We start from the raw sequence: 14,966 nt of genomic DNA, 5'->3' as shown, positions 1-14,966 counted from the left end.
TAAATATAATGAGGGTGGTCAACATTCTGCTTCCAATAGAAACATTTGATGATTCATACAGGATTGGCCCAACTCTCATAAAAATATTTGTGGCTGCAAAACAGACGCAGAACCTTTTTTTCTTTTTTTGGCTCTGTTCAGTTTTATCTTCTATCCAAATAAACAGGCAGCCTTGTCATCTTTTTGTGTAAATAACATTTCCATTATCGTCAAGAGAAGTATAATAAAGGACACTGGTTCAGCACCTTACTCTTTGAAAACAGGCTTTTCTGACATCATCCATTAGGTAGCAAGTAATAATGACAATTACAAAAGTTTCTAGCTTTAGATGGAGCTATCTGCTACCTTTGTGATTCATCACAAAGGGCGCTGATAAGCCAACCTAATCACTTGCGCAGCATCAACATGAAGCTGAGAGAGTTTATATGCGAGCATCATATGACAAACGCCTCATGTTAATTTTTTTTCTTGCACTATTAAAGTCCAGCCTTGCTTCATTTTGCTGTTTGTGGGCTTCTTTTTAATTTAAACATACCTGTTGTTATCACTAAAGCTGCTTGCAGTTTGTCTAGGCATGCAAATAGAAGGGAAAAGATTCAGAAATCAGAAGTATTAATTTGGTTTCAGACACATCATTGTATGAAGCAAGGTTCCCAAGGAGACAGGCGCAGAAGGCTTTAGAGCCTACGCCAGCTGGACCCAATGCTACACAGCGCCATTTACAGACAACTGCCCAATGGCATGGATCCCAAGGAAACAAGCAAAGAAGGCCTCAGAGCCTATAGGAGTTGGAGCACCACCACCACCTCACACACACACACACACACACACACACACACGGGCATCTCCCACCTTTGTGAGAAGAAGGAACCCAGGGGAGAAACAGAGACAGGTGAAGAATGCCTCAGAACTGGCTGTGGCTGAACTATTCCCTCCTCCAGGGCCATCTGGCACCAGCTGCTCTGGGGGAAGGTTCCTGATGACTTGATATTGTTTGTTGTGGGTTTTTAGAAATGCATTTTGATGTTACTTGTAAGCCAACTTAGAAGGATTTGTATCTTGAAAGTTAGGACAGAAAGCATTGTAATTATAAATAAATATTAGGTCTTACTGTGGTGTGTGTGTGTGTGTGTGTGTGTGTGTGATATATATAATTGCACATGATCTGCTTAGTCAGGTTATTTACAAAATTGATTTATGTTCCTGTAGGTAAGGAATGAAAGAGAATTCCTTGGGGTGGAAAAAGAAATCATACCAGCAAAATTGAGAACCGTATTTCACATAATGGTTCCATTTCACTTCTTTTGGGAGCATTTAATAGGAAAGGTAGCCAAACAAATTATTTCCTATGCAATTCAAACCATGGTTTTTATTGTGTACCACATTAAAAATAGCCGTCATCTCTGTAGGCAACAACAACAAAAACACAGAAGGCTTCTAATTTCTTCCAGGAGGAGAGAGAATACAAATGCAATAGCAAGCCATGTGATCGTATTATTTTTATGCTACTATGGCAAGTGCATTGTGTGGCACAGAAAAGACACTAATTCAATATTTTACCAGCAATGACAGTTAATTTGCCTTTTTGTCAATTTGTCAATGGAAGTTGGGGGTATATCCACCACTCCCTTGTCATGGTCAGATCACTATCTGGTGACGTTGGACTTCTCGGCTCCACAACCCCTCCACAGGGGTGGAGGACCCATTAAAATGGTCTGCCCCAGGCGTCTTAGGGATCCAAATGGATTCCTGAACGTGCTTGGGGATTCTCTGGAGCACGCCAACAGCCACTCAGTCGAGACCCTGGTGGGTGGCTGGAATGCCGCAATCACTGGGGCATTAGATCGGGTGGCTCCGAAACGCCCTCTCCCCCTGAACAGGGCTCGGACTGCACCATGGTTCAATCCGCAGTTACGAGCTCTGAAACAGGAGGTGAGACGGCTAAAGCGCCGGTGGCGGAAGTCTTGCTCCAAAGACGATCAGACATGGGCTAGAGCTGTATCTTCAGCCTATCACGTGGCGGTGAAGGCAGCAAAAAAGGAATATTATGCTGCCTCTGTCGCGTCTGCAGTAGGGATGTCAGAGAATTCCGCAACGGATCTCGGTGAGGCCGAATGCCAGTGCATTTGGCCCCCCGAAAACCATTGCGGAACGAAGCCCCAGCCCCCCCAACCCATGAAAGGAGCGTGGGACAAAGTGCCCGCTGCCCCCACCCCATGAAAGGCACGCGAAACGGAGCATTTACCTGCTCCTGTCCACGCTGCTGTGCAAATGGCGGCCGTCCTGCGGCCGCCATTCGCTTCCTCCTTCTTTAGCCGTGATAGGCTACGTAAATACTTACGTAGTCTATCACGGCTAATGCCATTTGCATCCCTGTGGAGGCCGTGATAGGCTACCTAAGTATTTACGTAGCCTATCACAGCAGGGGGGAAAACCCCAGCATATGCAAATGGCGGTAGCCGCCGCCATTTGCATACGCTGGGGTTTTTTCCCCTCTGCCGTGATAGGCTACGTAAATATTTACATAGCCTATCATGGCAAGGGGGAAAAAAACCAGCCTACGCAAATGGCGGCGGCTACTGCCATTTGCGTACGCTGGGTTTCTTTTCCCCCTTGCTGTCATAGACTAAGTAAATATTTACATAGCCTATCATGGCTCACTACAGGGACGCAAATGACGGCGGTTACGACAGCCGCCATTTGCATCCCTGCAGGGCTGCCCAGTGGCTGGATGTCCGGCTATGGGCAGCTAGAGCCGGCTGGCGAGGATTCCGGGGGGAGGGACGGAGCCAGGTAAGCAGGGTTTCGTACACCCGTAGTCTGCAGAGTGCTGTCCCAGGAGGCTGTTCCAAGTGGTCCGGAGCCTGGTCGGTCCTGTGGCTCCAGAACCACTGGAGCATTCTAAAGCCTCCTGTGAGGCCTTGGCAAGGCACTTTGCAGATAAAATTGATCAGATTAGGAGTGTTACTCCGTGGGCTGTGGAGACAGTTAGTGAGCAAGAGGCGGCCTGTGGCAAACTGGTTTTGTAGGATTGGTTCCAGCTTCTTCCTTCTGATGAAGTGGACAAGGTGCTTTCATCTGTAAGGCCGGCCACCTGCTTACTTGATCCTTTGTCCAATTTGGCTCATTATGGGCTGCAGAGAGAGACTGGGTGAGGGGATCAGGGCGGTGGTGAACACCTCCCTTGAGGAGGGAGTGATGCCATCAGCCCTCAAGGAGGTAGTGATAAGACCGCTCTTAAAGAAGCCCTCCTTAGATCCCCAAGTTCTGAATAACTTTCGCCCAGTCTCGAATCTGCCATTTTGGGGCAAGGTGATTGAGCAGGTGGTGGCGATGCAGTTGAAGGCACACTTGGAAGAAACCAATTATCTAGACCCATTTCAGTTGGGCTTCAGGCTTGGGCATGGAACAGAAACAGCCTTGGTCGCCTTGGTGGATAATATGAGTAGGGATGTACAAAAGTCACTTACCTGTTCGCGGATTACGTTGATGGTGGGGGGGAGGTGTTCTGTCCCTCCCCCCGGAATCCTTGCCGGGGGGGAAGGCGCTCTCTTCCTCCCCCCCCCCCGGAATCCTCCACGGCCGTCTGTGCTCCGCGGCAGCTCCACGGAGCAGCCGGCCAGGCCCGGCCAGGCCAGAGCCATCCGCAGCCGGATTTCCAGCCGCGGAGGGATGTGGGTAAAAAAAAAAAAGTACACAAATGGTGGCGGTTACAGCTGCCGCCATTTGCGTTCCTTATTTTTGCCCTCTTAATCTATGTAAATATTTACGTAGACTATGACGGTGAAAATCAAGGGGAACGCAAATAGCGTAGCGGGCGCTATTTGCGTCCCTTTTTGATTCCCCGTTTTAGCCTACGTAAATATTTACATAGGCTAAAACGGGGAATCAAAAAGGGACGCAAATAGCGCCGCTACGCTATTTGCGTTCCCCTTCATTTTTGCTGTCATAGTCTATGTAAATATTTACGTAGATTAAGAGGGCAAAAATAAGGAACGCAAATGGCGGCGGCCATAGCCGCCGCCATTTGCGTACGTGGGTTTTTGGTTTTTTTTAACCCACCCAGCCATGATAGGCTATGATAGGTAAAAAGATTTATGTAGCCTATCACGTCATGTGTGTTTTCTTAAAACCTAGTCACGATAGGCTACGTAAATCTTTACGTAGCCTATCACGTCTTTCTCTTTCTTTCTTTCTTTCTTTCTTTTTTTTACCAGAGTGGAAATGGCGGCGGTGGCAGCCGGTCGGAAGACCGGCCGCCGCTGCTGGAGCCGCCACCGGAGCTGCCGCTGCCCCAGGTGAGTCTCGTCCTGGGGGGGATCCGTGGGGGGGCGGGGGGGCAGGCCGTTCCGCCACGGAGTTCGGGGGGCCAAATGCACTGGCATTCGGCCTCACCGTGATCCGTGGCGGAATTCTCTGCCATCCCTAAATATGAGGAGGGCTCTGGATAGGGGTGAATGCTCCTTCCTTGTTCTCCTCAACCTCTCAGCGGCTTTTGATACCATTGACCACGGTATCCTCCTGGACCACCTGGAGGGGTTGGGCATTGGAGACACCGTATTGTGGTGGTTCCGGTCCTTCCTCTCCGGCAGGTACCAGAGGGTAGCATTGGGAGAGGAGGTTTCGGACCCGTGGACACTCACTTGTGCCGTGCCACAGGGTTCCATCCTCTCCCCAATGCTATTTAACATCTATGTGAAGCCGCTGAGGCTATCATCAGGAGGTTTGGTGTGCAGTGTCATCAATATGTGGATGACACACAGCTCTGCCTCTTGTTCAAATCTTCACCAAGGCTGGCCGTAGAATCCCTGTCCAAATGTCTGGAGACGGTGAGTGGCTGGATGGGGAGGAATAAGCTGAAGCTGAACCCTGACAAAACCGAGGAACTTTTGGTGGGAGACAAGGGGAGGCTGGGGGATGTTGACCTGGTGTTGAATGGGGTACGGCTACCCTTGAAAGACCAGGTCCGCAGCCTGGGGGTCATTTTGAACTCCCAGCTGTCCATGGAGGCTCAGGTGTCAGCCGTGAGCCAGACAGTGCTGTATCAACTCCATCTGATACGGCGGCTGCGCCCCTTCCTTCCCAACCATCTGCTCCCATCGGTAGTACATGCCCTGGTCTCCTCTCGTTTAGACTACTGTAATGCGCTCTATGTGGGGTTACCCTTGAAGACGGTTCAGAAGCTGCAGCTGGTACAGAACGCGGCGGCTCGCCTGATTAAAGGCAGCCGCTGGCGAGATCACATCACTCCAGTGCTGAAGGAGTTGCACTGGTTACCAGTTGTTTTCCGGGCCAAATTCAAGGTGTTGGTTTTGACTTTTAAAACCCTATATGGTTGCGGCCCAGCCTATCTTAAGGAGCGCCTCCAGCAACACCAGACAGGCCACTTAACAAGATCAGCCTCGGATGGCCTTCTCTCTGTCCCATCAGCCAGGACACCTAGACTGGTGGGGACGAGGGAGAGGGCCTTTTCTGTGGTGGCCCCCACTCTGTGGAACTCCCTCCTTAGGGAACTCCGCCATGCCCCCTCTTTAATGAGCTTCCGTCGTGCATTAAAAACGTTGTTGTTCAGGCAGGCATTTGGGGTGGGTTAGGGTATTTTAGAAAACGTTTTTATTGTAGAATGTTATTGTTTTAAACTGTTTTATTATATGCTTGTACATCGCCCAGAGTGGCTGGGTGACCAACCAGATGGGCGATTAATAAATTTAATAAATAAAATAAATAAAATCTCTGAGAAGCACCTTCCTTCTGGCTCCTGAGCTTTTTGGATCAGAGTCCATAGCAACCAGAAAGTGCCCACGCCCAGCTAGAATCCTTTCTACCTTCCCTACCCCAACCCCATTTGAGTTCATAAGTTTCCTTTACCAAGAACTTGATATTAGTCATATTCATTAGTCTTCATTAGTCATATTTAGACTCATTAGTTTCTTCAACTCTGTCTTAACAGAAAGGGTATATTGAACTCCTTTTAATGTAATCTAAACTTTTTTTGCTGTTATAATTTATTGTGCTTTCCACTTTTTTCAGAATTACACTTAGTTTCAATAATAATAATGGCTACAACATTTTTCAGTGCACAAATTCTTATTTTGCTAAGAGCCAAAATACAAGGTATGCTAATAGCGTGTATCTCAGGGTTATCTTTTTATCTCTAATGAGCTTCCGCCATGTGTTGAAAACTTGGTTGTTCAGGCAGGCATTTGGGGTGGGCTAGGGAAATTTTAGAAAATGATGTTTTAATGTGTAATTTTATTGTTTTTAAACTGTTTGTATTATTGTACATCGCCCAGGGTGGCCGGGTGGCCAGCCAGATGGGAGATTAAGAAACAAACTCTAGTGTAAGTGCATTTAGTCCTCATTCTGATCAGGACCACTGAGCTCCAGGAGAAGAGGATTAAACGTTTGCCCTGTTTTTTCCTCACAATCCCCCTCCCCTGTAGGGGCAGAGTGGTAACAAAGGGAAAAAAAGCTTCCATTGACACCAGTAATTGTGACAGAGCAATAATTGCTCCCCACCATAGGCCAAACTATATTCAGCAGCATAATATCGTGATCTGATCGCCTGCTATTTTTTAAAAATGTAATAGCAGCTATAGGAGCAGGACATAACCTTCCCCTGCCCCCACTCCGATTCTATTCTCCCAGTGAAAATAATCCCTGAACCTCATGTTGGAGCAAAACACATGCATCAGCATCTAGGTATGATGCTACCTCGTGCATTCTAGTGGGACCCTTCTGCTTGTTCAGTACTCACAGGTAATACCTGAATACGTTTCTAGTAGGAAGCCATTTAGGGCTTTGTCGGTCAAAACAAGTACTTTGAATTGAGTCCAGAAATGGACTGGAAGCCAATTTGACTATTTAACAACTCACTATTGCTGTCTATTCACTCAGTCATTCAGTTAAGGCCTTTGGGAAGTACTAGTTAATGAGCCTGAACAACTTTGCTGATCTGTTTTCTTGGGAAATTGTTTTTTGTTATGCTTTATGGCTGGGTAACGGAGGGAGTGAATCAACATATCCAGTTTTACATATCAAAGTCTGTCAAAGCTGAGTCACAAGAAATAAACATCAAGATAGCACTGGCATGTCCCTAAAGGACATGAAAATGGCAGAGAATCCTTTAATGTTAAAATGTCTGAGAATATAGTGACCTGGTAAAACATCTGTGAATGGAAAAGAATGACTGAAGAGACAAATATGGAGATTAATGCTACAACCCTAGGGATTTTCCTCCCCAAGATAAGTTCATAAAGATTGCATTTTTCCCAACATATAGCCTAGCTTTAGACATTCATATGGTAAAAATAAGTGACCTTAAAATTGCCATATTAAAATATTGTGGAAAAATGCAATTATAATAAAAGGTCACAGGATGAAATTTCTTTTGCAATTATAGTATACAATCTCAAAAATCCAGATGGCAGCCCTGCAGAGGTAATAACATCCCACAATCATTTCCTGCAATACTGAGAGAATTACCCACTGATATTATTTTCTCTTTTAAACAGATACTTTTGAAAGCATCTCAGGTACATATTTAAAACTGGGGAAGAGGTTTGACCTTTTGTTTAATAACACATTTATCTTAAAACTGCAGAGTGTCGTGTGGCAAATCATAAAACTAAGCTCAAAAATCTCATGGCGATGTTGCTTTATTGAAACAAATATTACCCATATAACAAGCATTATATGCATTTTTGCCAAGAGACAAATTTGTCTGTGAGGGTAACATAAAAGGCGAGAGTTGCAAAAATTGTTCGTTTTGCATTTAGGATGAAATATGCTGAGGCTGTTCTGTAATAAAAAGTAATGGTCCAACCCTGTCAGCTGAGCTCAAACACACCACTATAATGCATAGAAAGGACAGAGTACAAAATTCTGAATAGCAACGCAAGCCACTATGTTGACCCAGTGCAACAAGGACAGATCAGCACTATTTTTTCAGCAGAAGCAACAGCCAATAGCAGTAGCTAGTATGCAAAACTGTTGTGCAGTTCAGAAATGGGCTGTGAGGAACATGATGAGAGCGATATAGGGACAAACGTTTGAGAAGATGTTTCCACAAGACACTCCAGAAGTATGTTCCCAATTGCACTGAGAGTTCTATTCATGTTCAGACTTTGCTGGTTCAACGTGGCAAGATCTGAACTGAAGGGGCAGGGGGCAGTGTGCCCAGATGACATAGGGGGTAGGGCCAGCGTGCATGCGCTGTCCCTGTCTGTACCCACTGTAAGCCCTCACATTCAGGCAAACCCCTGAACAGGGCTGTAGATTCTACTGAATTTGATGGATCAGTGGTCTAATTTGGTTTAAGGCAATTTTATGTATGTTAGAATCCTGAGTTCAATCCCTGGATCTCATTGAAAGGATCAGGTAGTGTCTGGTGTTAATGACCTCTGCCTCAGACCTTAGCTAGCCACTGCTAGGTGGAGTAGATATAACTGGGCTACATGGACAGTCTGACCTGGTTTAAAGCAGTTTCCTAATGTTGGTATGAATGAGAAGGAAGGCAATTAAGACCTGATAAAAGAATGAAATGGTCAAAAAGTAGCAAAGAGCTAGCGGGGAGACAGGTAGAATTTGGAAGAGTGGTTTTTATTGCCTCATTTACAATCAGTGAAGAACAGATTACAGTTTTATGTATAGTTCCTCCCTTATTTAGCAGATTATTGTATATAATTTCTTTCTCTTTCTCTCTCTCTCTCTCTCTCTCGCTCCCTCCCTCCCTCCCTCCCTCCCTCCCTCCCTTCAACACTATATTTTAATTTAGGTATGCATTATGTTTGCTTTCAGACATCAACATGGCTGGAGAGCCAAAACCATACAGACCTAAGCCCGGAAGCAAGCGGCCACTTTCAGCTCTCTACAGGTAGGCTTATCTGCTCATTACAATACCTAGGAACAACTTCTGGGGATTTGGAGAGTGTTGCCCATGGATGGTGAAAGATTCCAACTTACTTGAATATCTGACTATCAAGCAAGTCCTTGGCACAGGAAACTTGCTAGGAAAAAAAAGTGGCAATTTGATCACCCATTCCCTGAGAAGCTTCAGCTGAGCTTCAGTCTAATATCTCCATCTTAACATTCACTCCATTGTTGTTGTTTTTTCCCACCAGAGACTGGGAGAAGTTATCACCTGCAGCCAATATCCTACAACTGATCTATGAACGTATGAAAAGTAAATAAATGGGATTGATATAAACTGCAAACAAGACTCCCAAAACATCATCCTAAAATGTCTTGTGCCCATTGGAACTCCTTGTAGTCAGTCACATGTATGTGGTTGTCTTCTGGGCAGCTGTTCTCATTTTAAACCCTTGGCAATATCCTTTCTTCCTAACAGGACATATTCATTAGCCTTACTGAGGGATAAACAGCCTGGAACTAGGATATTCCACCAGTTCCCATATGAACTTGCATGGTAAATGATCAGAGTCTTGGTGACCCCAGCCTTTGAGATGAGATAGGTGCTCAAGTCAGTGTTTGTCATGTGACTTCAGACACTCTTGGTGACACCAACTATCTGCATCCATTCAATCTGATTTCCAGTCTGGGTTTGTCACTGATGGGTTTGGTCATTCTGATAGTTGACCTGCTCTCCAGGAGAAAGACAAGAATAGTGCAACTTTCATAATTCTACTGGACCTCTTAGCAGAAGTAAAACATTCCACTGAATTAGTGCAAGCTCCTCGCATGAGTCTAGGCAACTCTTTGGATCTTGGCTATTATCCTTATGATTGCAATTACTATTATGCAAGTGTGCATAATACATTCTTGGCTTAATCCAGTCATCATTCCCCCAAAATGAGTTTATTACAGGAAATTGCGAGATAAACATGAATTGCCTTTTGTCAACACAATGCATAAACTGCTGAGTTGCTTGTAAGTATTAGCAGAGAAATGAGGGATAGGAACGTGAAGTCTCTACCTTCAGAGGTGTGCAGGAAGCAGCTTTCTACTGTTCCTGATTACAATGCATGTAATGAAATGTCACTGGTTGTTTGCAGTAAAACAGTCATCACCATTTTGCTAAGCCAACTCTGATGGGCTCATTACAGCTTGTTGATGCATATGACTTTGGTATTCTTTCCTTGATGCAGGGTATAAAAAGGTCAGCTGGCATCAGCTTTATCTAAATAATTATTGACGTTAGAAAAGCAGTGCTTGCAAATGACAGCTAGGCATATTTTGCCCCATACCATCACTGTTGATTTCAGTTCTTAGTGCCTTATCCATATTGATCTGATCCATTGAAAGACATCAGATAGGCAAATCTGTTGTTTTAAAGATGAAATCTTCCAAATCTTATCTTCTTCAATTGCAGGTGTCCAGAGCACAAAAATTAAAGTAAAATAAGCCTATTGATTGGCACCATACTTTATTTTTAGAATATTCAGAAACATGTCTGAAACACCAGATGGTGAGAGGAGAATTGCAAGGTAAAAGTGATGGGTGGGGAAAGAGTTAAGCCCCACTCCACCCCTTCTCTGCTGCAAATCACCCTCTCTTGATGCCACCTTGCTGTCGAGGTCCTGCAAGGTGAAGTCTGAAAGCAGTCATTTGGAAGGACCATGAGCCCAGAGCAGTGAACAAATGTCAGAGGGTCCAGAGGCAGCTGTGTAGTCAGGTCAGGCAGCAGTCAATGTGTAAAGCAGCAAATGGTGATCAGAGGGGCTGGAGGCAGGTGTGTAGTCAGAGGTCAGGATCCAGAAGGAGGGCGATGAGGCACAGAGGTCTGTAAGGCTACTCTAGCAATGAGTTAGACTGAGGAAGCAACAGTTGTGTCAGGCCAGCCAACCCTGTTGGCTCCTTTTGTTCATTTCATCCGCCTGGACAAATGAGCTGCCACCCTACTTTGACCATTACCTGGGTGATGCTGCAGCATGGCAAACACCTGGCCAATCACTTGAGAGCTACTTAGGAAGTGAGGTGCTATGGCAATGCTACTAGTCCCTGATTTGAGTCTCTGGACTTGATAAGGCAGAGTGCCATTTGGGGTTTCAGAACATGAGGGGCCTGCAGAACATGCATTTCTACCCCCAGGTGTCTCATCAGAATACTGATGCATACCAGGCCCTACAGTTTTCATGAAGAAAAGCATCATGCAACTGTAACATGTAAAGGGCCAGTTGCTTGTTACATTTGTTTATGAAACGGAAGACACAATCCTATGCATATTTAGACAGAAAAAAAGTCCTACAACTCCCAGCATGCCCCAGCCAGTATGGCTGGCTGGGGCATGCTGGGAGCAGTAGGACTTTTTTCTGTAACCATGCACAGGACTGGGCCCTTAAAGGCCTATTTCCATGACCTGTGAGAGCTCAGGTGTTCAGTCTAGACCTCTCTTCCCCAACCTGATGCCCTCCAGATGTGTTGGACCACATTTCTCACCATCCGCAGTCAGCAGGGCTAATATCTAGACTGAAATTCGTACTGTTGTTCTTTATACATGGAGTAGCGCACTTTACATATATTTTTTTAGAATGATGTTGTGAGTTTTTTCACCAAATAAATTTAAAGTTGGTTTCAAGTATAAGCACGCTACAGTGTGCAATGGTCGGTTTTTTCCAGCAGGAGAAATACGGAAAGCTCTGCTCTTCATGGGAAATCACCCTGAAAAATTTTGGTTGCTGAATTGCAATACGATAACATGTGAATAAATACCACCATTAGGCATAATCTTTTACATGTAGTGTTGCAGACCTAACATCTTTATTTCAGTTTCATTGCACTGAGTTACTAATTTAAAGAGCAATTTAAATGAAAGGCCAATGGATAATTGCTTTCCTCTATTGCCTGAAATGCTTTGAAGTAATTTACTGAATCACTACAAATCACCTAAACCCATTTAGTCAAATATAGGGTCAAACTGAGGGCAGTTGTATTTTGAGCAAATTGAATTTCAGTTCTTGAGAATGGATTTCAAACAGATTTTTAATTGCAGTGCTTTATCCACAGGCCATCACAAACACAACTTTTTTTCCCCTCAAAAGAAGCAGGTACCAGTTGCATCTTTTATCAGAATATTGAAGTCCTACCTTTTGCCTTGATTGCAAAATGTTTAGTCAGTTTGCTTCTGTTAGACTTTGTTATAAAAACAACATTATTTATTTATTACATTTGCATACTGCTTTCCTTCCAATGAGCTCAAGGCAGGAAACGCAGTTTTGCCCCTCCCCATTTTATTTTCACAATGACACTGTGAGGTAGGTTAGACTGGCACAAGGTCACCCACTGAGCTTCAGCTGAGTGGAGATTTGAACCTGGGTCTCTTCAGTCCTAGTCCAGCACTCTAACCACTATACTACAGTTTGAAAAGGGGCCTTGCTGCAGCCCATCAGTGCTGGTTCAAAGATTTTGCAACTGTTGGGGAGTGCAGCTTCTGTGGGGTACCCTAATCTGGAACAGGTGGATTGTGCAAAGAAAGATTTCTCTCACAGTGATCCAGTTCGCATACTACAACAGCCCACGGTTTGTTTAAAACATAGGTTGTTAACAAAGCAGGAGCAAGTGCTGGTTCTGGCCACTTAAGTGCTCCCACTGCAACCAGGGACACACCATCCTTGGCTTGTTGTCCCTGACATATTACCCATGTATTGTGGTTTCCTAGGGGAGGGACCACCCAGAGTTGGAAACCATGGTTAAACCATGCAAACAATACCCAGTTCACGTATCATGGATAAGAACCCAGGACTGGGTATCCTTGGGTTGATTAGCTGCACTAGGCTGCAGTAGGAGCGATCAAGTGTCAAGAACCAGCACAGTCGCTCCCGCTTCATTCACAGCAGTCCTGGTTTAAACAAACCATGGGTGATTGTGACATGACAACCAGGTCACTCAAACTTTCTTGGGTGCTCCATCCATAGTGAGGATGGTGGTGCTGTTGGTGCTGTTGGGGTAGTGGGCTTTTTACCAGGCTTTGCGTCCTGGCAGATACCCAATCTTTCCATCCTCTGAAGCTGACACCATTATTGTCTAGACTAGAGCATACAGTGTAAATCTTGTGCAGTATAGTATCTGTCTATATATAATACATTTAACCATTTCAATATGTTATTTGTTTAACAGACTTGAATCAAAGGAGCCTTTCCTTTCAGTCGGGTAAGTAAGAATCCTTTGCTGAGTATTGCAGTTTTCACTGTTACTTATCAACTTTTAACAACATTCAGAATTTTTAATATCACCCTCGCTTTCCTGTGGAGCTCATTAAAATTCTGAAATAATCACAAAATCCACCAGGTATATAGGTTGAAATTCTCAGAACTTTTTTGGCTATATATAACTGATATGGTTCTATTTCCAGTGATTACCTTGTTCAATGTGTAGATGTAATCATAAAGCGGGCTGATATTCTGGTTTATTTATCAGTACTCCCAGCTGCAGCCTAAATAACATGAGTACTGGCGTGATGTTTTCTCTGACTTATCAGAAATGAAAAGGAATCCCCCGTAGTTTCATTAACTTTTATTGGCCGTAAACATATAAGATGCATCTCCTAGCTAACTCTTTTTCCTTTTGTGACCTTAAAATGGTAGTGTAGATACTCTTCATAATGGAAAAAGGCAACGGAGCATGGGATCACTTTCCCTCTCTTGGTTGGTTATATTATTGCCTTCTTCTGTTTCTCTCTTCCCTGTATATTTGCTGTTACCAAAGCTATTTTTCTGCTTGTGCTTTTCTATAACAGTGTGCAAAGTAAGATTTTATATAGTGCTCCAATGATACACTGTTTCTTACAGGTACAAGAGCAACAATGCAAGCAGGAAGCCTTCAATGTTTGTCCCATTCCACCCCTACTCCATCCCGCCCCAAATATAAACAGCAGGTCACCAAAGCATCTCAAGTTGCCAGGGCTGAGTTCTTGCATGTGAATGGCACCCCATTAACTTGAAAGGAGAATCCAGATATTTTTTCCTCTTTTTAAATGAACAGAGCAGCCCTAGATGCAAGATCTCCATCATAGCAACTTGGGATGCTCTGATGCTCTTAAGGGTCTGTTCACATGACCTCTGAGAGCTATGGTTTTCAGTCAGATATTTGATGATGATGATGTGTGTGTGTGTGTGTGTGTGTGTGTGTGTATCACCATGTTAGCCTATGCAGAGGCAGTTATGTGCATGCACAATTCAGCTCTGACTTGTGGTGTTCCACCACAAAGATGCCTAGCCTTTATAATACTTTCCACTGATTTACATAGGACAGACATAAATTGACAGTTGTCTGAGTTCCCGGATCCTTTCAAAACATTAGTGTTGCATTTTGTTTTGTTTAATAAGATTATTAACTGGAGAGGTGTGGACTGAAATTCTGTCCAACTACTGAACAAGTATCATTACGCTAAAATCACAGACAGATACATTAATAAACCCTGCTCGGAATCCAAAATCCCTTTTTGAGATAGCAAGAAAAGAGACAGATGTGGAACTTAGGGATGGTGCAGCATTGATACAGTTCATAAGCAGTAAGGGACATTCTAAAGAGAGCATGAATACTCATCTTATAATAGGAAGGTAGAGCGGATTTCAGACTGAAAACCCAAGTTCTAGTTGGCGTGGTTTCTAGAACTGACCCAAGACTCCACTGGGTTTCACTCCCAATAAGGGCAGCAGTGCCCTTTCTCCCAGCTGGGACTCCCCCTCCTGTCCTGCATGCTACAGCCTCACTATCAGGATTGCTCCATTTTGGTTAGGAAAACCAAACACGCTGGTCCATAAATACAGAGCTTATGTGCAGAGCCAAAGCTGCTAATATTCAGCTAGGAGGCACAGAGGGCGGTGTCTGCACAGGAACATACGATGGCAAGCTGTAGTGTGCCTGGCAATCTCTATTCTTCACTGCTTCTCTGTAGGTTGAAAGGTTGCAAGTGACCGTGCATAGCTAGCTATATTGGTGCTTGTGCTTGTGGAAGGTCCCGACAGTTTACCTGTCTCTTTCCTGCACGCTATTGGCAGGGGTGAAGC

The 14,966-nt window shown here is 44.5% G+C and overlaps 1 protein-coding gene across 1 annotated transcript in view; it reads left to right on the top strand.

Annotated features, from left to right (window-relative positions):
* Positions 1 to 14,966, top strand: part of RALYL (RALY RNA binding protein like) — a 190,286-nt gene that overhangs the window by 130,399 nt on the left and 44,921 nt on the right. Inside the window, exons 2-3 of the mRNA XM_084851454.1 lie at positions 8,800 to 8,875; positions 13,075 to 13,107. Of these exons, the coding sequence (XP_084707580.1) occupies positions 8,800 to 8,875; positions 13,075 to 13,107 (109 nt within the window). The remainder of the gene's footprint in view (positions 1 to 8,799; positions 8,876 to 13,074; positions 13,108 to 14,966) is intronic.

Source organism: Heloderma suspectum, chromosome 4, assembly GCF_057233095.1.
Source record: "Heloderma suspectum isolate Gila_16-S chromosome 4, 16-S_ref, whole genome shotgun sequence".
NCBI lineage: Eukaryota > Metazoa > Chordata > Lepidosauria > Squamata > Helodermatidae > Heloderma > Heloderma suspectum.
The sequence above is the reverse complement of the archived record's forward strand: the minus strand, read 5'-3'. Positions and strand labels throughout refer to the sequence as shown.